At 42.9% G+C, this 23,684-nt stretch overlaps 1 protein-coding gene across 5 annotated transcripts in view; it reads right to left on the bottom strand.

Moving 5' to 3' along the window:
- The window catches only part of Ppp2r5c (protein phosphatase 2 regulatory subunit B'gamma), a 144,574-nt gene that overhangs the window by 101,959 nt on the left and 18,931 nt on the right, over nt 1-23,684 (bottom strand). For 4 of the 5 annotated variants that reach the window (XM_036206243.1, XM_036206245.1, XM_036206248.1 and 1 more), the window contains exon 3: nt 22,419-22,590. In XM_036206243.1, the coding sequence (XP_036062136.1) occupies nt 22,419-22,590 (172 nt within the window). The remainder of the gene's footprint in view (nt 1-22,418; nt 22,591-23,684) is intronic. The other variant, XM_036206244.1, reaches the window with a different exon arrangement.

Genomic DNA, 23,684 nt, shown 5'->3' with positions numbered 1-23,684 from the left:
GCATGGAATGGGAAAAGGGGCACAAGGTAAAATGCTATGTCTGGTTTGTTTGGTTGGTTATTTATTTACTTGTGTGTGTGTGTGTGTGTGTGTGTGTGTGTGTGCGTGCGCGCGCGCGCGCGCGCGCGCGCGCGCATGTGTGCCTGTCTGTCTGTCTCCACAGCTCAGGACAAAATGCAGGGAAACAGTTCTCTCTTTCCACCCACCAGGGATCACACCTGAGTCGTCAGACTTGGTGGCAAGTGCCTTTACCTGCTGAGCCATCTGGCCAGCTCTATTTTTGTAGTTTAAAATTTTTAATATGTTAGTTTTTTTTTTTAATTTTGCTTTCTTTAAATTCAAAATTAATTTTTTCATTTATTTTTGTTATGTTACTATTCACATCTTATTTTAAAAATTAATGTAAAAAACTACTCTCAGGAGAAAGACCATTCCCGAACTGGAACACTGTCAGATACTGGCGAGATAATTTCCCTACAGAAAGAAATGCTTACTGCTAGGTCCAAAGGGAGGCAATGAAAATATGAGGAAACTCTCTGGCAGAATTGAAAGATTCCTCACCTCACAGAAAAAAAGAAAAATTGCTGTAATTATGCTGTGCCACTTTACAATCTGCTCAATTCAAGAATAAGATAAATAAAACCCTTTAACTTCTAAACACACCTGACATGCTGGTCAGTTACTTCTACGGGTCTAGCCTGACATACTGCAATGAATGAAGGAACAACCACTCAGGGTGATTATCAGATCCTTCCTCACCAATGAGAACATAGATTTTACCTTTTCAGTAACTGTTAAGATAATTCAACAGGAAAAAAAAGTAAGCCTATTTGTATTCCTATCCTCTTTCCCTCAGAGCCAAACACACTGAGGGATTCTACAGCTTGGCGGACGTGATGATCCTACAGGGCTGGGATGGACCTGGGGCTTTCCACATCTGCCATGAATTACACCTCAGCCCTAGCATATTATCTCTAACACTCCTGGAACATGGAAGCCACCCAATGGTGTTCTCTGCACTTGCATATATAGGCTACACAAGAGATTCTGCTTACTTGTCCCCAGGAGTTTCTTAATGGACCCCCACCCCTACAAGCTCCCCAACCCCACTTTGTCTCTCGAGAGGATATCCCCCTTCCCCTGCCAGGTAGTGCTGAGGGCAAGGCTCACTTCCCTCACCATCACCTTCTCATTCAAAGAGTGATGCCAGATGCACTGACATAAAGGACAATGGGTCCACAGGGGGGAGTAAGGGTCTACAGGCAAACACTTCTTATACTCTGCCTGCCAATAATTGGCTATTTCATAGGAGGTGATGGGGGATGTGCACACCCTACAGCAGTGCTGATGAACTGGAATACAGAAATACAGGGGGAAAGCTTTATATAAGATTCAAAGGCAAAGACAGAGAAGACACTTTTTGATGTATTTTTCCTAATGATCTTAGATCAAAGGATTTCAAACTTTATTAGTGATTTCTCCCATACTCTTTGAAACCTTATGCATATAAAGTAGTTCTTTAAAGAACTCCAAGACTATAATCTGAAAATCACTGATAAAACATACTGCAGCTGGGCATGAGGGGGGCACACCAAACTCTGAACACTAAGCTGGGGCAAGAGTTCATGACAGACTAGACTACACAGTGGAACTCTATAAAAAGAAGAAAAGACCCCTCCCCCCAGAAACCCTAAACCTCTAAAAGTATTAAAACAAACAAACAAACAAACAAACAAACAAAAAACCCAGGGGAAAGGAAAAAATACCTAACAGACAGAAGACGTGCTCATGAACTGGAAACATAGGTAACTATAAAGATACTCGAGTTAGTGCTGACTAAATGCCTTCTATTCTTTTCCACCCAAAGTCCAGGGGGGTCTCTTTATTTTTCAAGATAAATGACAAGATCATTCTAAAATTCACCTGGAAAGAATAAAAGCCAAGAATGAGGACAATTCTGAAGAGAGAGGCTAGTGCCACCAACCATACAGTCAACAGATTATGACAGTGTGAGGAGGCATACACGAGAGGAAGCAGGGGACAGAGGCAGTGACGCACCCAACAAACACACGTCAGTGGACTAGAGAAGAAGGGAGACCACTGCTAAAGTCTATGCAGGAAAAGTCAATCGACACCTTTCTTCGCACCAAAATAAAACTCGCATCATGAGTTAGATAAGCAAACACAAAACAAATCACTACTCCGATCCCCACAGCTTTTGGACAGAAGAACGAACTCTACAGTTAGAAAAGGGTATTTACAAACACCTGATGATAATGCTCAACTCTGAGGCTAGTTATTTTGTATGTTTCACAAGAATTAATTTAAGAAGCTGAAATAACTCCAAACTTCAGCACATTCTCCTCCAAAACAAAGAAAAATATGAATATAAATTAATAAAATTTATTAAAAAAAACATTAAGTCCTTGGGATTTAAATTATCTAGTTCATGTAAAAAGAATGGTCAGTAACTGTATAAGAAAGTATTTTTTATTATTAAGCCAACAATAATTTTTTACATGTGTTTACTTTGTATTTACTCAGTGCACACATGTCAGGGCACACATGTGGAAGTCAGAGGACAGCTTAGAGTCAGTTTTCCCTTCCCACCATGTGGGTCCAGGGGATGGAGTTGGGCTTGGCAGTGGCACCTTTACCCACTGAACCACTCACCTGCCCAACTCTAATGGTACAAATGATAGTACCTGCATATGATAGAGCTTTGACAACAGAGCTATAAACTGTGCTGTCTTAGAAAATAAAATTCAACTCAGGTACCAAGAGGCCTTTCTTAGTCATTTTACTTTAAAAATCCATTCTAGAAATATAATAACCAGGAATGGGGCTGGGGATTTAGCTCAGTGGTGGAGCACTTGCCTAGCAAGCGCAAGGCCCTGGGTTCTATCCTCAGCTCCACATTTAAAAACAAACAAACAAACAAACATGAACGAAACAGTTCATTTAGAATGTATTTAAAAATCATGTTTAAATATGACACATAACATGAAATTATCTCAACTATTTAAAAATGTATTACATTTACCTGTGTGTGCGACCACACATGTCATGGCATGCCTCAGAGGACCACCTGCAGGAACCAGATCTTTCCTTCTACCATGTGGGTCTCCCCAGGATAGAACTTGGATCATCAGTCTTGGCAGCAAATACCTTTACCTGTTGGGCCCCATCTTAACCATTTTCAAGTTTTTCAAAGTGTACAGTTCAGAGTTCTAGATTCTCTTGGATGTGTATACTGATGTGGAATTACAGTAAGACTACTCTAAAGTTTACAACGTGCCTCCATACTGTTTTTACAGTCCAATATACAACACACAAGGTGTCTTTTGTGTGTGGTCTCAGTATAATTTTCACTTGCATCATTAGTGATTAGTGATCCTGAGCTTGTATCCATGGGCCTCCAGGTCATCTGTAGATATTCTCTTCTGAGAAATGTCAACTTAAGTCTTTTATATATTTAAGTGAAGTTGTTTTGCTGTTGCTCATGTTCATCATATAGTCTACATATTAATGTGTTATCAGGTAAGTGGTTTACAAATATTCCCTTCTATTATATAGGTCGTCCATTCTGCTGGCTGTTCTCCCTTGCATGCACTGGCATACACTGAGATTTTCAATTGTGACATAGCCCAATTTACTAGTTTTCAGTTATCACCCACACTTTTTAACAGTGTATCCAAAAAATCATTGCTGAATCCAATATCATGAACTCCCCACTCTCGATTCTTTCATCTTTATACTTTTGGTTCACAGAATTTGGGATTTTGACCAGTTTGAGTTCATTCCTGTATGTGTGTGAGCTAAGGATCCAACCTCAGTCTTGCTTGTGGCCTTCCAGTTTCCAGTGCTCTCCCCTTTGAACTGGATCTATTCCTGGCTCTCCATTCTAGTCCAGTGGCCTTGAGTGTCCTTATGGAAACCCACAATGTAATGTTGTTGTTTTACAGTCAGGATGCATAAGCCCCCAACAGATTGTAAGATGAAATTTTCGATGTCTGGACGAAACGTCATTCATATTCTGCTAGGCACTGCCTATGTCTGCAGGTCACTAGGAGAGCTCTGACCTTTAACCACCCTCGTCCTCCAGGCCAGAGCATGGGCTGCCACTCTCAGTTCTGCCTTCTACCTCTGTTATGAGTGTTCTGGAGTTTTCAGGGAGTAGCAGTTTCTCAACTCTTGAATGAGTGTATTCCTAAGAAGTTTATTTTTATTTATTTTTCCCCTTTCTCTGTGTAACAGTCCTGGCTGTCCTGGAATTCACTTTGTAGACCAGGTTGCCTTTGAACTCACAGAGATCTGCCTGCTTCTGCCACCCATTGTGCAGAAGGCATACACAAGAAGTTTATTCTTTGAGACTATGACATTTTATTTATGATTCTAAAATACCGTAAACTACTTTAATGTCAAGGGGATTGCCATAGGTTGTGAAAGTTTAAACAGCCATTCAAAATAGATACGAATAAAAATTAGAAATGAGGCCGGACAGCAGAGGCACAGGCACTCCGGAGGCAGAGGCAGGCGGATCTCTGTGACTTCAAGGCCAGCCTGGTCTACAGAGCAAGCTTCAGGACAGGCACCAAAAGTACACAGAGAAACCCTGTCTCAAAAAACCAAAAAAATAAAAAAATAATAAAAATAAAAAAATAGAAATGAGTGGAAAAGACAATACAACAATTTCTCAGTGTCACAGAGGTCACTGACAGGTGACACAGTTGCACATAGCTGCTCTTTTAGAGATTTCACTGTTTTTCAGCACTGCTAAAGCAGTCACATCATCTGCTCCAAAGGGGCTGGAGAAAGGACACATGGGAGGAGGGAACATTCAGTGGCCCAGGAGGCATCTGTCTTGGCTGGGAATGGAGCAATACATGCTCCGACATGTCACAAAGGGGCCAACACTCATGATGACTCTTCTGCCCCTGCTGAGTTCACATACCAAGTGCAGGACCCAGGCAGGATACCACTAAGCCCAGTCCCAACAAGGCCAAGTGCAGGCAGCTGCAGCCATCACTCCTCTCAGAACACACCTCTGTCCAACAACTGCACATGGCCAAGACCCGTTGGACAGAGGACAGAGCAGAGCCACTTACAGGACCTACATGGAGACTAAGCCTGGGGTGACCACTGGGCTTAACCAACTTGGGGGCATGGCTCTCCTAGGCTAGTATCTGAGGGTGCTCTGTCAGTGTACTGCCAGAACATGTCAGACAGGTAATAGCCCTACCTCTAGTTAGACAGTCGCTGGCTATGCTTGGTTTTATGTCTCTTCCTGGCAGTGCCAAACTAAGACAGACATGCTTCTGAATCCTATCAGCAACACTGCCCATGGCCACGAAGCAGACTCCTATACTGCTGGCAGATGCAGAGCGTGTGCCTTCCAGTCACCGTGTGTATCCAGTGCTAGAAACTTCTACAACACTTCTCAACACTTTTCCAGGCCTCCTAGGCTGGGGCTGCACTTGAAGGGCTGGAACTAAGGCCATGATGGTGGCTGTCAGCTCAGCACAGCAGGCCTCCTACAGGGAAAGTGGCCAGAGGAGCTGTATGCAGCTTTCCATGCAGACTCTGGGTATAGACTCTCCGCGCTGCATAAAAGGCCTGAAAAGGCCTTAGCCTGTACTCTTCGGTTCTTCTGTCACTGTTTTATTTTCTATTAAAACAAAAACAAAAACAAACACAACAACAAAAAAAAAACTGCCTGTAAATACATCCCACTGATTTTATTTTTAGGTAGTATTTCTGAACAAAACTTTCAAATCTTGATTTCTAAATTCAGCCAAAGGTTTTCTTTTTCTTTCTCAATCACTCCAATCTGGCATTTTAACCTAGTCTGTGGCACTGTAGTGGCAGTGTGCTGGCATCAGGCTGGCCAGTGCCACTTTTAAAACTCCTGGGACCTATGTGAGGACGGCTGTTGCGGGGCTTGTTGGGTAAGAAGTCTAACTTAAAAACTCTGGCTTCACTTGGAGTTCAAAATAGACTTCCCTTAGACAGGTTAAAGCTCCCTGGTATGCAGCACTGCCAAGGTTGCCAGGAAAGTCCCTTGTCAGCATCAAGGACAAAGGGACAGGCTCCGGTGGCCCTGTTGATTTGACAAGTCTCCAATGACTGCACAGGGCCAGGAGAGCTTTTCTCCAGGGAAGGAAGGAAGTAAAGCTTGTCTACTTCAGCTCCTGCACACAGACCTGGCTTACTTTAAATCCTTGTAGCTAGGCTGAGAACTCTCAGAGCAGACAGAGCAGGTGCTCACACCTTTCTTTGCTCTGAGAATACAGGAAACCCAAGGACTATATAAAAAGTATCCAAGCATCTCTGAGTCTCCACACCAATTGTTCTGTGTAGCTTGCCTCCACCTTGCCAGCCCTCAGCAGGACAGCTGAGCAACTGATCTCATTTTCAAGAAGGATCCCAAGGCAGAGCAAGGAGAAGGAAACCATGAGACTGAGAGTACCTGGGCATCTCGAGCATCGAGAGTTGACACCACACAGTCTCCATGAATACTAAAGGGACAGATAGGGAAGGACAGGAAGAGCTACGTGAGCTCTTCCTCCAGCGAATGCACCATGAGTTTCCTGGATCTGTAACAAACAGGCCCCGCCCCCACGGACACAGGGGACAATGGATAGCATGTGGTGAAGGGTAGCATGTTTGAGCACTTTCTACCTCAGCTGTCCAGAGAGGGGAGTGCCCAGAACATGCAATGCGATATCATTTAGCAATAGGAAGGAGTGACATTCTGGTGAGCCTTGAGGGCTCTTGCTAAGTGAACTGAGCCAGATGGAGGACAAACACGGGAGGATTCCGCTTTTATGAGGCCCCTGCAGTCATCAAACTCCAGAGACAGAGCAGAGTGCAGCCTGGCCATAGCTGCAGGTGGAATGGGGACTCTGTTGCAGGGCAAAGCTTCTGCGAGGGCGACGAGAGTCTGGGAACAGTATGGATGAGACTGGAGAGCTTGGGAATGCACTGAATGCTGCTGACTGCACCTGTGCTGTGTGGGTCACATGATGAGCACACTATGTACACTTTGCCACAATTTTAAGATGAAGGTAAGGTCTGAGCCAAGGAAGTTCAGGAGACACTGGGCAGTAGGAGCAGTGGGCTATGGTCTACCTCTAGGTTGCCCTGGAAACCAGGTCCTCAGCTGGAAGGAGTGAACAGAGGTTGGATGCCCAAGGAACAGCATGTGCTTGTGCATACACACACCCCTTAGGCACCACGTGCACACACGTGCATGAGAGATAACAATCTGATTTCAAAGGACTTAAATCTAGGTGAGTGGAGAAGAAGGCTTAAGCTAAACACACAAAATGTGAGGTGGTGTGGGTGGTTAGAAACCTGGGCTGCCACCTGGAGAGGCTGAGTAGCTCAAGGCGGAGGTGTGGGGAGGAGGGCAGCCTGCGGGATGGAGAGGGGCTGACTGCAGGTTCAGCTGTCTGACAGGCTGCTGTCTATTACTTACGGCAGGGCCAGGGTCACCTGTGGTCACCCTTCTGCACAGTCCTTCCTCTGCTCTAACTCCAGGTAAAGAATCACTGTGCTCTGGCACCTGCCCATCATGGCATACAGGTAATCAAGCCAGAGCATCAAAGCAGTGAGAAAATAAAGAACTGGGGCACAAGAGAAGTAGTGCAGAGTTCCCTGCCTGGCACAAGAGCAAGCCCCCTGGTAATGTGCTCACAGTCCGTTTTTACTATTCTTCAATAAACGGGCAAGAAGCCAAACCTCCTGTAAACATCAGCAGAATGCATTTTTAAGCAATAAGAACATGCACTTCTGTGGAAAACTTTCAACTCTGCTAGAACGTAAGTGCTGTGAATGGAGATGGAGCACTGTGCTTGCACAGAAGAGGGCGAGATTGACCTGCCATTCAAAAGCCAGTCTAAGGAATTCTGCTGGTCATGGAAGGCCTTTCCTCACAAAGATCCAATATTCAGCAGCTCACCTGCAGGGTTTCCAGCTCACTGAAGGTCCACACTGGCTCCTCCTGGCTTTGTTTCCATTCTTCTTGTTTTTGTTTGTTAGTCTGGTTTTCGAGACAGAGTTTCTCTGTGTAGCTTTGCGCCTTTCCTGGAACTCACTGGGTAGCCCAGGCTGGCTTCGATCTCACAGAGATCCGCCTGGCTCTGCCTCCCGAGTGCTGGGATTAAAGGCGTGCGCCACCACCGCCTGGCTTGTTATTGTTTTGAGACAGGGTCTCATCATGTAGCTCAGGCTGGCCTCAAACTCATAGAAATGAATTTTCCTGCCTCTCCCTCCTGACTTCTGTAACTAAAAGTTGTGTGCACCACCATAGCCAGCTGACTTTTTGTTTTTAAAACACAGAAAACAGACTCAAGAAACAAGTCATGAAGGGACTGACTCAGATTAATCTTTTAAGGAGTAGGTCTGAAGACTGTAATCAACCTTGCAGATTAAAATTCGAATACTCTGTCACACAGCAAATGACTGAAGCTTGTGTACGACCCAGGAGTGAACAAGCACAATGGGACAGCATCTCACACACACTCTGAAAGTTATGTGGACAAAATCTGTAATGGGTTTTTGGTCATCTTCTGACCCACTACTTTTCTTTGAATTCAGCTTAAGGAATGGTTCAAAGACATAGACAATGACAACAAAATTTTACAAACAAGTTTATAGACAAATTTATTTGTGATGCTTAAAAAGCTCCAGAACCTACAGAGTGGAATAATAAGTGAGGCTGAGATCTGTGCTTTCCACTCCCCCTAATGCTGGGAACCAGGCAAGCCTGGCCACGTATGATGTGGGGCATCATACTGCAACTGTGAGAAGACACAGGGAGGTGTAAGCTTAAACAAAGAGGTGGGGTTTCCTTACCTGCATCAGCTGATTTAACTAGACACCTGACACTCCAAACAACTTAAAAAGACACTGTACAGAGGAAGGAAAGTCAGGAGAGGAGTGTAATATGAAAGCGAGAATCAAAAAGCAATAGATTTTGTAGAAGCAACAACTGTCTCTAAGACATGGAAGAGAAGGCCTGGCTTATACCACCAGCAGCAGCCAACTATCTGAGCCATCAATACATGAGAAATGTGTCCAACTTCTTGAGGGGAACCAGAAACCATCACTAAAGAAGACGAAAACGGTCTCAGATAGCAGGAAGGCACAACATACTCCTAAATTAGAGAATGAGAGTATCCTACAAAGCCAGCCCTCTCTCGGATACTTCCTCCACCATGTGGTGCTGAGAATGGAACCCGGCATCTTGCACACAGTAGGCAAATACTTCACCACTGAGTTTTACTCCTAACCCCATTCACTAGATATTTAAAATGTTAGCGGGACCCCAATTCAAGTGTCAACCAGTTCTTTCTACAGTAAGATGAGCCAATTCAAAGTTGCAGTCTATGATAATATCAGCATTATTTGTGTTGCAGTTGCTTTAGTAGAGCACACAGCCACGTTTACACCAAGGATGTGAGGAGTCAAGATTCTTCCCTTAATAAGAGATAAAACTGAAAACCCTATAAAATAAAACATAGTATAAAATTTTAATAGAAAATATTAAATTACTGCACTATTTATGTTAAAAGTACTGTGTCCTATAACAATGAGCACTGGTCCTTACATACCCTGATTCTGCACTTCAATAGCCCTCTCCACTGAAAGGAACCAAGACTCTGAAAAATGGCTATGGCCAGGTCTGGGACAAGAAGGCATATATAATAAGCCTGGGAGGCATCTAACCACGACAGAAATTGAGGCATCAAAAATAAGTAAGGGGCTGGGGACGCTCAATGGGTAAAGTGCCTGCCATGCAAGCATGAAGGACCGAGTTCAAATTACTAGGACCCAAGTAAACTGTAATCCCAGTGGTGCTACAGAGAGATGGGAAGCAGAGTCAGAAGTCTTGGGCCAGCTAGCCTATTGTATCATCAAACGAAAGACCTTGCTTCAAGTAAGGTAGAAGACAAAGGCTCATACCTGAGCTTGTCCTATGACCTCCGTACATGTGCCATGGTGCACACCAATGCTCCACACATAAATGTACATATGCATTCAAACATGTATTTCACATGCACGCACGCACGCACGCACGCACATATACGCACATACACACAAAGATAAAAGTAAGTGAAGACATGTCCAAAAGTACGCAGGAGGGGCTGGAGAGATGGCATTTGCTGCTCTTGCAAAGGAGCTGAGTTTGATCCCTAGTACTCACGTGGTGGCTCACAAACCATCTGTAACTCTAGTTTCAGGGGATCTGATGCCTTTTTCTGGCCTCCACAGCCATCAGTCACAGACACGGTGTCTGTGCACCAATTCATGAAGTAAACCATTCATACACATGAAGGGACAGCAAACAAAAGAAAAATTTCAAGAGGCATACCAAGGGTTGAAACCATGCATTTTAACATTAGGAAGGAAGCAGAAATCAAAGATAATAAAACAACCAACACTGACACTCATAAAAATGTCAGAGGGAACTGGCAGCCCAAAGACAGGAGGATGCTTCTCCTAGTGTTCTTACATCTAGGTGTTAAGGAAAAGGATGTCTGTCAGCTGGCACCACTACAAACTCTGAGGGGATTGGCAAGGCCTGAAGCACTTGGCTGATGCGGGATTCATGCACAGGACACCAGATGTACCTCACCAATTATTCCTAGCACTTTCTTTCTTTTCTTTTCTTTTTTTTTTTTTTTTTTTTTTTGGTTTCTTGAGACAGGGTTTCTCTGTGTAGCTTTGCGCCTTCCCTGGATCTTGCTTGGTAGACCAGGCTGGCCTCGAACTCACAAAGATCCGCCTGCCCCTGTCTGCCTCCCGAGTGCTGAGACTAAAGGCGTGCGCCACCACCTCCCGGCTATTCCTGGCGCTTTCTGCACTGCACAGGGCGATGTCAGAGAGCAATCTGCCGGCACCCTCGCTTGGTGGGAAACCTGTCCTCACTTCTGCTCAGCCACCACAGATGATGTACCTCTCACAAGAGGATGCTGCCACCTGAGCTACACAGCATCACTTGTGCTGTGCTCCAGCCAACAGGGGCTCCACTGCGAGCACCTACAGGGGTGAGTGGGCACTGGGTGGAGCAGCTGGCTTGGCTGACTAGTTAGTTAGTAGTCAAGTATCATGGTTTAAGGAACTCCCAGACTGCAAGAATCTGGCTAAAGGTTTCTGGTTAAAGAAAAAAACAAAAAACAAAAAACAAACCAACCCTTGCAGAAGGGCTTTCACTCTAGGCCGCAATTTATTTAAAATATTTGAGTATGGTGATTAGCACATCATAAACAATAATGAGGCACACAGAGATAATGCATTCTGAGCAAGACGCCACAACCACCAGTTGTGGTCTTTCCTGACACAGTGTGGAAAACACCAGCGTTAGCTCTATTTAAAGAAATGACAAGTGTGACAGTACGTGCAAGAGTACACGCTAGGACAGCAAATATCTTAAAATTATACGACATTTCTTTTGGATGTGTGTGGTGTAAACACATGTGTACCTGTGTGTGCAATATTTGCATGTATGTACCTGTGTTCGCAGTGTACAAATGCATGTATGTGTGTACACATATGCATGTGCATACACGTATGTGGTGTATGTGTGTGCCCTCCTATATCACTCTCTGTTTTATTCCCTCAACACAGGGAATCTCTTTGAACCTAAACTTCCTGTTTTTCACCGAGGGAGGGGCCAGCTGCCCCAGTGACTCTGTCTCAGCCTTGACTGCTCCCAACCCTGACCCTGGAGGCTGGTCTTATCAGAAGGCACAACCACACCCAGCATTTTACACAGCACTAGAGATCTGAACTTGGGTCCTCATACTGGATATCAGGCACTCTTACCTACCAAGCCATCTCCCCAGCCCATAAGGCAGATTAAAAATAAAACAATCAGCTAGAAATTCCAGAAATGAAAGAAATATCTATGAAATTAAAAGGTCACCAGAAGGATTGCAGATAGAGACAAACCTGGATAGCATGAATGACACCACAGAGAACAAATATTCAGAAACTTATCACAAAGAAACAGAATGATTCTGTGCCTGCTAAAGAGAACAGTGAGAATTATGGGTGCACATTATGTTTAATTTTTATAACAGTGATGACTGTATTTTATGATAAAATAAAGGACTCATATCTAAACACAAAAAGAATTTACATTTCAATAAGATCAAGTTAAAGACATCTAGAATGGCTGGCATCAGGGGTTGGATGGCACATGCCTTTAATCCCACCATTTGGGAGGCTGAGGCAGGCAGATCTCTGTAAATCTGAGGTCAGCCTCGTCTACATAGTAAGCTCCAGGCCAGCCAGGGCTTAGTTGTGGGACCTTGTCTCAAAAAAACAACAGCTTGCTCTGTCTCAGATTCACTTGGAGTAATGTTTGTGAGGCTCATCTGTGTTGAGTGGTTTTTTTTTTTGTTTTTTTATTTTATTTTATTTTAATGTTGAATGTTTCTTTATATGGGTAATACCATGGTTTTTTTTTTTTCCATTCAGCAGTTAATAGACATCTGAGTTGCCTTTTAGCTGTCATGAAGAATGTTTCTGTGACTACTCATGCAAGTGTGCATGAACATATATTTTAATTTCTTTTGTATAGATAAGAGTGGACTAAAGATTTGCATAGTACATTTCTGTTTAGCTTCAGGAGAAATGGCCAGAGTACTTTCCAGAAAGGACATACTACTTTATATTCCCACAGACAGTGATTGGGATGTCCACATTTTTACCAGTGTTGGGATGAAAGGCCCAACAGCACTGTTCTTCAGAATGAAGAATTGGAGTCTCCAAGAGAAGCAAAAGAATGGGAACTCCTACATTTGGGAACATCAGAATAGCCATGACTGTGAAAAAGAAAAAAATGTCTAAACTGCCAGGCAATGGTGGTGCACGCCTTCACTCCCAGCACTCGGGAGGCAGAGGCAGGTGGATCTCTGTGAGTTCAAGGCCAGCCTGGTCTACAGAGCAAGTTCCAGGACAGCCAGAGCTATACACAGAGAAACCCTGTCTTGAAAAACAAAATAAAAACAAAAAATACCTAAGTGTAAATTCTGTGGTGGAACAGTTATTGAAGTGTCAGTACTAAAAAGAAAAACACCAAAACATAAATAGTAAAAGATACAGAAAAAAAAAAATAATGTTATACAACCAGCTGATTAACAGAATGACAAGACTATTCCTAATAATAACCCCGAATGAAAATGGATTCAATTCTACAATTATCAAGAGTCGTTTAAAAACATAAGAACCATCCACGTAGTATCTACTAGAAACTCACTTGCACAGTTGAAAGCAAATAGACCGAAAAGTTAAGGATCAAATTAAAAATATCTAAAAAATAACCCAAATCATCAGGAGTTACTATACTTATATCAGATAAAGTAGAAATGAGGTAAGAAAAATTTTAAAGAGAGATTTCAAACATCATTATGTAATGGGGGGGGGGGGTAACCTGAGTAAGAGTACATAACAATTAGACATGTATGTGTATTCTAAAGCAGAATACACAAAGATATACTGTGGCTTACTAATCTGTAGGGACAGAATATATTCATAATACAGTAATACTGGAGGACTTTCAACAACCCAATTTCATCCATGAACAAATGAACAAAACAAAAATAAGCCATGAACGGTTGGGCCTTTTGGTTTTTTCCTTTTGGTTTTTCAAGACAGGGTTTCTTTGTGTAGTCTTGGATGTCCTAGAACTTGCCCTGTAGACCATGCTGGCCCTGAACTCACAGGGATCCATTTGCTTCTGCATCCTGAGCGCTAGAATTAAAGGCATGTGCTGCCATCACTAACAGGCTCAAATTTTCTTTAAAAAAAAAACTTAAAATGGGGGCTGGGGAGATGGTTCAGAGTTAAGAATGTTTGTTGATCTTGCAGAAGACCCAGGTTTGGTTCCAAGCACCTATATGGCAGCTCACAACCACCTGTAACACCTGTTCCAGGGAATCCAGCACCCTCTTCTGGCCTCTCCAGGCACACATATGATACACCTAGATACATGCAGGTAGACACTCATACACACAAAACAAATACCTTTAAAAAAAGAAAGTGGAAACATACGTGCCAAAATCTGCAAGACAGAACAACAGAGAAGCAAGAATGATTTGACATATACAAACTGATAAACATATCACATTAACAGAATGATGAATAAAAGAACGTATGTTCATCTTGACATCAGATATAGAAAGAACACATGACTCTGTGCAATGGCATGCGTCTATAATCCCAGCACTCAGGAGGCAGAGGTAGGTGGACCTCTGTTTTGAGGTCAGCCTAGTCTACATACTTTTAATTACTAATTTAGTTAGTGAGTTCAGGACAACCAGGGTTACACAGCAAGACCCTACCTCAGGAAAACAAAAACAAAAACAAAAAGAGTCAAGAACAAAAGGACCATGGATTGTTCAGGATGCACTATACAGCACATTTCAGGCCATCCTGGGCTACACAATGAGACCTCGCCTCAAAAAAAGAAGAGAGACAGAGACGGAAAGGAGAAAGGAGAGGAGAATGGGAATGCATCAGAGAATGAGAAACTCTCATCAAAAAGGGACACCAGTCACAACAAAGGCTGCATACACTGGATAGGGAGAAGCTCTTACTCAGTACAGTAATAGAAGTCCTGGACAGAACTATCAAGAAAGAAATGAAGGGGGACCAAACTGGGAGATGTGGCAGGCAACATGACCTTGACATGACCTTACTATATAGAAAGATTTAGCTTTTGAGTTTTTTGGTTTTTTTCGTTTTGTTTTTTTCTTCTTCAAGACGGGGTTTCTCTGTGTAGCCCTGGCAGCCCTGAACTCACTCAGAGATCTGCGTGCCTCTGCTCCTGAGTGCTGGGATTAAAGGCGTTTGCAACCACTGCCCTGTTGAAAGCTTTAACTTTTTAAGTAAGATTATTTTTATTTTTATGTGTGTGGGTATTTTGCCTGAGGGTGTGTCTGTGCACTCTATACATGCCAGGTGCCTGTGGAAGCCAGAAGAGGGCACTGGACCCTGTGGTGGTCTAAATGAAAATGGCCCCATAGGCTCACAGGGAGTGGTGCTATTTGAAAGGATTAGGAGGTGTGGCCTTGTTGGAGGAAGGGTGTCTCAAAAGCACAAGCCAGGCCCAGAATCTCATTTCTCTCTTCCTGCCTGTGGATCTAGACGTAGAACTCTCAGCTCCTTTTCCAGCACCATGTTTGCCTGTGTGCTACCACGCTTTCCACCATGCCGACAATGTACTAAACCTCTCAAACTGTTAGCCAGTCCCAGTTAAATGCTCTCCTTTATAAGAGTTGCTGTGATCATGGTGTCTCTTCACAGCAATACATCAATGACTAAGATGGGTCCCCTGAAACTGGTGTGAGTTGCCATGTGAGAGCTAGGTTTGAACCCAGGTCCTTTGGAAGAGCAGTCAGTGCCTTTTACTGGCACTTCCTGCGCCATCTCTCCAGTCCCTGTATCAGAAAGTTTAAAGGTTCCACTAATAAATAAATACCTGCTAAAACTGAGGAAAGAAAAAAATTGATGTAAGAATTTAGTAATGTTGCCAAACACCAAAATCAACATTAAAAAAAATGAGTGTAAGTCAGGCCTGGCACTACAAACCACAATCCCAGCTACACAGGAGGCTAGGGCAGGATGCTAAAGATTCAGAGCCTGTTTGGAGTGCAAGGTAAGTTGAAGGATAGCCTGGCTGAATTAGTAAGTTTATGTCGCAAAATAATCAAGTAAAAAGAAGGCTGGGAATATAGCTCAGTGGTAGAGCACTTTCCTGGGATGCACAATGTCCTTGGTTCAATCAATGGTACAGTAAAAAGAAAAGCCAGTGTAAACTGGGCACATGCTGTAGACCCAGCTACTTGGGAGGCATCACTTGGACTCACAAGTTCTAACCTGGGGATACACTGAGACTACCTCAAAACAAAAGCAAGCAATCAAACAAAAATTCTAGGACCATTTCTATATATTGACAACAAATTTGATGACAAATAAAGAACTCTGCCATCAAAGTTAAAAAGCACTGTTGAAACAAACAGAGGTAACACCCCTCCATGTCCACGGATTGACTGAATGAGCATTATACAAACACCTGTACTACCTAAGGTAGCCTGATCAAAATACTAAACAACACTCTTCACAGAAGCAGAGATAGAGCAACAAGCACAAAATCTGTGTGAAACCACAAAATATCCTTCCAGGGCTGGGATCAATCTGAAGGCCTTCTGTATTCTAGACGAGCACTCCACCACTGAACTGTGCTCAGACCCACCCCAGCAACTGTGAGCAAAAGAGAACAAAACTGGAAGACTCAAAGAACCTGACTTCAAGTCTATACTAGAAAGCTATAGCTCAGTACTGGTGTAAAACTGATACACAAGGGTTGGGGATTTAGCTCAGTGGTAGAGCGCTTGCCTAGCAAGCGCAAGGCCCTGGGTTTGATCCTCAGCTCCAAAAATAAAACAAAACAAAAAAACAAAACAAAACAAAACAAAAACAAAACAAAACAAAAACAAAACAAAACAAAACAAAAAAAACCCCAGACTGGGAAGACTAAACTGAAAACCTACAAATCAGTCCCCAAGCACAGTCAACTGAAAAATATGCCATGGAGAAAGGACAGTCTGTTAACTAAAGGGTGCCAACAAAATAGATAGCCACACGTAGAAGCATGAAACTAGACTCCCGTCTCTTACAATATATAAAAATTAACTTAAATGGATCAAAGATCTAAATCTAGGTTCTGAAACCAGGAAACTACAAAGAGACGAAGCTATGTGGGCATGATTCTCTTTAATGATTCCCCAGGAGTACAAGCAATCAAAGAAAAAGCAGACAAATGGAATCAAGCAATGTAAAAAGTTTGTAGACTGTTGTGTGCTATGGGATGTCTTTCTGTACCCTGTGAATATGTGTTGCTCTGATTTGTTGATTAATAAAGCTGCATTGGCCTATGGCAGAGCAGGATAAGGTTAGGTGGTACCGCCCAAGGAGCAACAAGGTGTCAGCAGACTGGTAACGCCACAGCCATGTGGGAACATATAGATTAATAGAAATGGGTTAAGTTATGAGTTAGTAAGACTGACTCATATGCCATACAATTTGTGACTAACTAATATAAGCCTCCCTGTGTTTAAGCAGCTGCTGGACTATGGACAGGCAGGACCTGAGGACTTCCGGCTACAGTTGTGTGGTTGATACTTTGTATTCTGACAAAGCTGCCTGGAGATGGTTGGGGCAGGGCTAGCCACTAGTTAACCATATAGGCCAGAGGGTGGTGGCTCACACCTTTAATCCCAGCACTCGGGAGGTGGAGACAGGATTATAAGGCGGGTAGAGACAGGAGCCCCCCATTCAGTCTGAGAATTGGCAGAGACAGGAAGCTCCCCATTCTTTCTAAGGATTTGTAGAGGTAAGAAATTTCTAGTGGCTGCTGCTCTGCTTCTCTGGTCTTTCAGCTTTCACCCTCAATATCTCACTCCAGGTTTTTATTGTAAAGACCAATTACGATCACACTTTACATAACATCTGCACAAACAAGTCATCTTATGGGACAGAATCCACATGCACATGGAACTTACCTGATACTATCCTTCCCTAGCTACCTGAATTCCAAAGGAGCACATGATCCAAATCTAGGGAATATGAATCAAACCACATGGAGGTACCATTCCTCCCTAGCCTGTTGCTAAGGATAAAGCCCAGCAAATGCTGACAAAGAGGTAAGAGATGGTTGGGAATGCAACACAGCCACATGTAGTTCCCTCAACAAACTAAACCACCACGTGACCCAGCAAAGCCCATTCCATGATATGCCTAAAGGAGCCATGGGCCTGCCCATGCTTATTGCAGCACTGTTTCCACAGCCAAGACAGGGTATCTGTTGTAGGATAAGCTTTCTGTAAACTGTGAAGGTGCGTCTCTTGCCAAGGCACCTTCTGATTGGTTTAGTAAAAAGCTGAATAGCCAACAGCTATGCAGGAGAGAATAGGAGGGACTTCTGGGCAGAGATAAGAACTTTGGAAAGGAATGGGAGGTAGGGATTCACCAGTGAGAAGTGGAGAAGTGGAGGAAATTGGATGTACAGTATGGAGGACAGGTAATGAGCCATGTGGCAGAATGTACATTAATATAAACGGGTTAATTTAAGTCATAAGAGCTAGTGGAACAAGCCTAAGCTAAGGCCAAGCTTTCATAATTAATAAAAAGCCTCTGTGTTGTTATTTGGGAGCTGGTGGTCCAAAGAAAGTCCAACTATAGGTATCAACTGTGGTATCCATTGAAAAAGAATGGACACAGGCAACATGGCACACACTTCAAATGGAGTCTTTTACTAGTAGTGCATAAAAAAATTAAATTCATTTGTGACAACACAAGGGAACTGAAGTAAAATAAACCAATGATAGAAACATAAAGGCTGTATGTTCTAGTTCTACTGAGAATGGGAATGTGACATCCAAACAGCTAATCTCACAGAACCTGAGGGAATCGAGTCATCACTAGAGGATGGAGATGGTAAAGAGGAAGGGATGGGTAACAGGTGCCTGTACAGTCAGATAAGAGCTAAGTCCCAATGCTCTGTAGCTTCATAGGGTAACTAGTTCACAATTTATTATAGATTTCAAAATACCTATAAAGAAGAAATGATACATGGGTAAGGAGATGGAATGCTAATTGCCTTCATAGGTTGTTACACATGTATAGGTGCATCAATTATCACAAAACAAAGCAAAATACTCTTAATCCTTGAGAGGAGCTAAGGCTTACTTATCTCTTTAGAAACTAGCAAATAAAAGGATCAATCATTTAAAAAAATCCACATGGAACTGGAGAGATGGCTAAGTGGTTAAAAGTACTACTGCAGAGGTTCTGAGTCAGACTTCCAGCACCCACAGAGTTACTCACAAACACTTGTAAGTACAGTCCCAGGGAATCTGATGCCCTTGCCTGACCTCCTCAGATACTACACACAGATGGTACACAGACAACACCCATACATACAAAACAAGATGGGGGTTGACAAAAAAGACCATATATCGTTTCAAATATAGAGACAGAAAGCAGAGCAGCAGTTAGCTGTAGATGAGGTGGCAGTGGGATCTGACAGTAACAAAGTAAATGGAAGATGATGGACCATTTTAAAACCTGAGTGTGGAATGGCTGGACACCTATCCACATTTATTAAAGAATTAGAACTTCTACTTATGATAGATGATCTCAGGGTAGGTATGTGAATTGTGTCTCAATAAAAATCTAAAAAAGGAGGGAGGATCTAACTTGAAGTCAAAATAAAAACCTAAGATTAGAGCTAAAGTTATTCTCAGAAGAGCATGTGGCTTCATATTGTTATAAAACTAAAAATAAGAGAACTCAATATTTGACTTAGTGAATATGAAAAAGGATAAAAAATAGAATAATTAAAATAAAAGTGGGGGTAAAGGAGGTACTGAACAGAAACAGAAGAAGGGGACACAATTACCACAGATATGGAAGAGAGGAAAAGCCCAACACAGCTGTTACAGAGGACACTTCACGGACCCACCACAAAAGTAAGACTATCACAAAGTTCTTGGCCCAGCTGAGCCTACTTCATGAGCACATGGGTCACCCACATTTGATTATTTCTGAAATCAATGCATATCAATCCTTGTCGTAAGATGACAGCAGGAGAGAGCTACATGGAAACCCAAGGGCTGCCTTTGGGAAGACCATTAAGTTCTTGTATCAGTACTTTTGATAAAAGGATGCTGTAGAAAAAGAACTGGTATAAGGAGAAAAGGCAGAGACCAGAGGCAGGGATGGAGAACAGGCAGAGCAGTGGGCCAAGGAGTGCCTCACACAGAGACTCCTTGAAACCAGTAAAACTTCCAAGATAGAAATCATCACACTCCAGCCTATGCTGAGCCCTTCCTGGACTCCGACCTGTGTGTGAAAGAGGCAGGACACAATCTAACATGCCCCTATGACAGGGAGCACCTGGCACCAGCTGGATCTTAAAGCAAGACTCAACAGTTATTCTGAACCTTTTCCAACCCAGATGCCACATCTCTCTGATTCAGCCTACTGAGGGCAATGGAAGGAGGAGTCGCACACAACCCCTCACTGCCTCACCACCCAGATGTTGAGTCCCAAAGAGCGGGGGCTCTTTGCTTGGTGCCATGCCCCTCAGAACAGGTCCTGCATCCAGAGGTAGTTCACCTACCTGCTAGCAAATGAAGGGAAAGTGATATAGAAAAATAGGATATAGATATGCTAGGACAAAAGGGTGGATTGTTGAACCTACTTTTAAAGAGCAACTTGTTTAAAATGTTTTACATTGGTATAGGTTTTAGTTTATTGATACAAAATTAAAGTTAATTTTGTTATTCTGAATATATATTTCTACTCTTGTTTAAGGTATTATGCTTATGTAACTCATTTAGATTGTAATGGATAATTAAGAAATACAGATTAATAATTAGTCTTCTATGATAGTAAAACTTATAGTCATGTTAGTTAAGTTTTCTAGGTATATATAGATATAATTCAATTAAGCAGGTAATCTTCAAACACTTCAAAGACCTACAGAATATGGCATTTAAAATGTTTTTAAAACTTAGACTATCTGGACAGTGAGACACATCTGCTCCTAGCAGCACTGATTTACTTAAAAGAGGGGGATAGGCATCAAAGACACTCCATGTTGGTTTATCTTCTTGGCAAAAATAGCTATTTGGGCAAGAAACTGTTCTTGCCTGGACTGCTTGACAAAATGTTGTATAAAATGGACATGCAGGACCCATAGGAAGGTGACCACTTAACTTTGCAAGATGGTCCTTCATGTTTCTGCTTCATAAAAGAGACTGCCAGATATTCTACAAGACACAGAGGGAAAAAAATGACTGAGAGACTAGGCCTATGGGCTGAAGACGGATGCCCCAATGTTATAGGGGAACTTTGGATGACTATCCAGGCAGGCAGCTCTCTGTCATTCTAGATTTTTGGAAGTTGCTTACAATGCTTTTCCTGTTTACTTAGATAATATTGTATCCTTCTGAGGTCTTTGATGTAGTTGAAGACTAGATGGTTATAATTATGATTTTCCCTGGTTATAAGAGATATAAGTTAGATATAAAACCTTGGACTCAACAAATATAGGATAAATAAAATATTTTCTTTGAATTCATCAAATATAAGTGGACTGGATATTGTTAACTGTGATTCTTGTTTGATAACTGTTCTATTATATGTAATTTTACTATGTTGAAGTTAAAACCTTTCTTTGGGGGGAAAAAAAGAAAAGGGGAAGTGCTGTAGATGTCTTTCTGTATGCTGTAGATGTCTTTCTGTATGCTGTAAATATATGTTGCTGTGATTGGTTGATAAATAAAGCTGTTTGGCCTATGGCAAGGCAGCTTAGAGGCAGGCGGGAAATCCAAAGAGATAGAAAGGATGAGAAAGGACGCTTCTAGACGCCACCAGGAGAAGCAAGGTGTAAAAGTACCAGTAAGCCACAAGCCATGTAGCAAAGTATAGATTTATAGAAATGGGTTAGTTTAAGATAGAAGAGCTAGCTAGTGAGTAGCCTGAGCCATTAGGCCCTATCACTTGTAAATGATATAAGCCTCTGTGTGTTTATTTGGGTCTGAGCAGGACACAGGAAAAAATTCAGCTACAGGAAAGCCTTTAACCTCCCCTCCCCAAGGCACATTGGCATGGAGCTCTGGGAATACATCTCTAAAGGCCAACTTCCTACTCTCCACATACTCAGTTGGGATTAACTATAAAAGATGCATCATTACAAATTTCAGGTATGACAGAAGATGTCTGACAGCTACTTTGCACAGTGGTCTTAGGTCTCTAAACCTGTAAAGAGCATCAGAGGTTCACATCTTACTATAGTTCCTTGACCCGTTTTCCTTGGCAAGGTCTTAAGTACCTTAACACAGAGCCCTCCTGGAGGGAAAGTAGTTCCTCTGGTAGGAAGAGGTGGCTGTGCCTCTGGGAGCAGTTCCAAGTGAAGAGCCCTACTCCCTGGCTGGTCTCAGCTAAGGACCTAGGTGTCCAGAACAGCGTGCAGAGCACCAAGCTGGTTCTCTGCCTGAACTTTTGTGATTGCCTGGTAGTAACACCTTCTAAAAGGTGGGGTTCTAAGACACGCTGGAGAATTATGTAAAGAAATGTGCATGGCTTACTAATAGCTATGATCTGAAGTTTTCTACTGTCTTAGGGTGGTGTTCCTGTAACATGTGCAGCCATTAGACTTTTATCCCCAAAGCTCTAGAATTAAAAATATTAGTTCAGTAAAGTTAAGTGGCATCCAATCCAAGGAAAAACTGAACCAGGACAAACAACAAACAAGCAAAAACCTGGTCCACTAGGAGCCAGCAAGGCTCTGAAATAGCATTCTTCCCCCAGTAACAAAAAAAAAAAATGAGAATTACCTTTTAAAGATGGGAGTTTTTGCAGTTCTCTGTTATTGCTGGCGTTAAACCGTGAAGAATTCTGCCGTTTGTCTTTCTTAACAGGGACGACGGGCTGAGGAACTGGGACTTTTATTTTAGTAGATGTCGAAGACTGGACAGCCACGAGGCTGTTTTTCCTGCTGGCTATCTGCTTTCAAAATAAAAAGAAATCAATTATGTAAAATAGATTACTTAAAATGACTGCTAATACAGAAAATACACATGTGGGGGGGGCAGTGTTCTTTCTTCTCATCCCTGTAACTAGAGCTGCTGGAGGTTGAGGCTTACGTTCCATCCTCAGTGATCTTGGACTGCAAGAGCCACAGACTCCTAACCTATGTTCCCTGCAGACCTCTGATTTCTTTGTCTTACTCCATAGCTCAGGCTGGTACTGAATGCACTGTAAAACAAGGCTGATCCTTCTGCCTCAGCCTCCTGAGCACTAAGATTGCAAGGGTGAGCCACCTGCCTGGTTGACTTCTACAATATTACCACAATGCGGAAGGCTAGGTAATGACTGCCACAAAAATGGTCACATCCTATAACCTAAGACGTGTGACTATGTCACCTTGCTTGGCAAATAGCAGATGTGACTAAGTTCACAGAGAGGGCAAGGATCCTTGACTATCAAGATGGTCAACATCTGCAGAAAGATCCTTAGGAGGGAGGGAGGATGGTGGAACAAAGGAAGGCAATGAGATCATGGAAGCTCAAGTTCAAGAGTCAGAGAGATAGGAAACTCACTGTGGCTTGGAGACAGAGGAGGGGCTGTGAGCAGAGAGACATCACCTTGCCATGCCTTCCCTTGGGTCCCATGTCCAATCTCTGCCCTCCAGAACTCTTAAGATGTGAGAGCATGTGCTCCTACAACCACTGAACAGAGCAATGGAGAGAGAACAGCTGAACACCTGTGATGGAAGGTTCTCACAAGTTCACTATTCTGTTTGCTGCATACAGACATCTTCCCTGAGCCTAGAACTATTCATCCCAGCTTTTCTTAGCACTTTGGGCTCCCAACTAACAGGCACATCTCTGATGGTATGACAATCATAAGGGCTAGCCAACCTCCTTGTGGCCAGCTCCGACATGTCCAGGGAGATATTCCTGCAGAACAGAGAAGACTCTGAGGGACACACAGCAGAGCCACTAGAGTCCCTTGTCATCCACACAGGTTCAGTGGATGACTCACCATAGGGATCATGAGGGGCTCCTGTGGACTCTGGGCCTCCAGTCAGAGGGATCTCT

Source organism: Onychomys torridus, chromosome 14 (genome assembly GCF_903995425.1).
Source record: "Onychomys torridus chromosome 14, mOncTor1.1, whole genome shotgun sequence".
Taxonomy (NCBI): Eukaryota; Metazoa; Chordata; class Mammalia; order Rodentia; family Cricetidae; genus Onychomys; species Onychomys torridus.
Note: the sequence above shows the minus strand (reverse complement) of the source record. Positions and strands in the feature narration are given on the sequence as shown.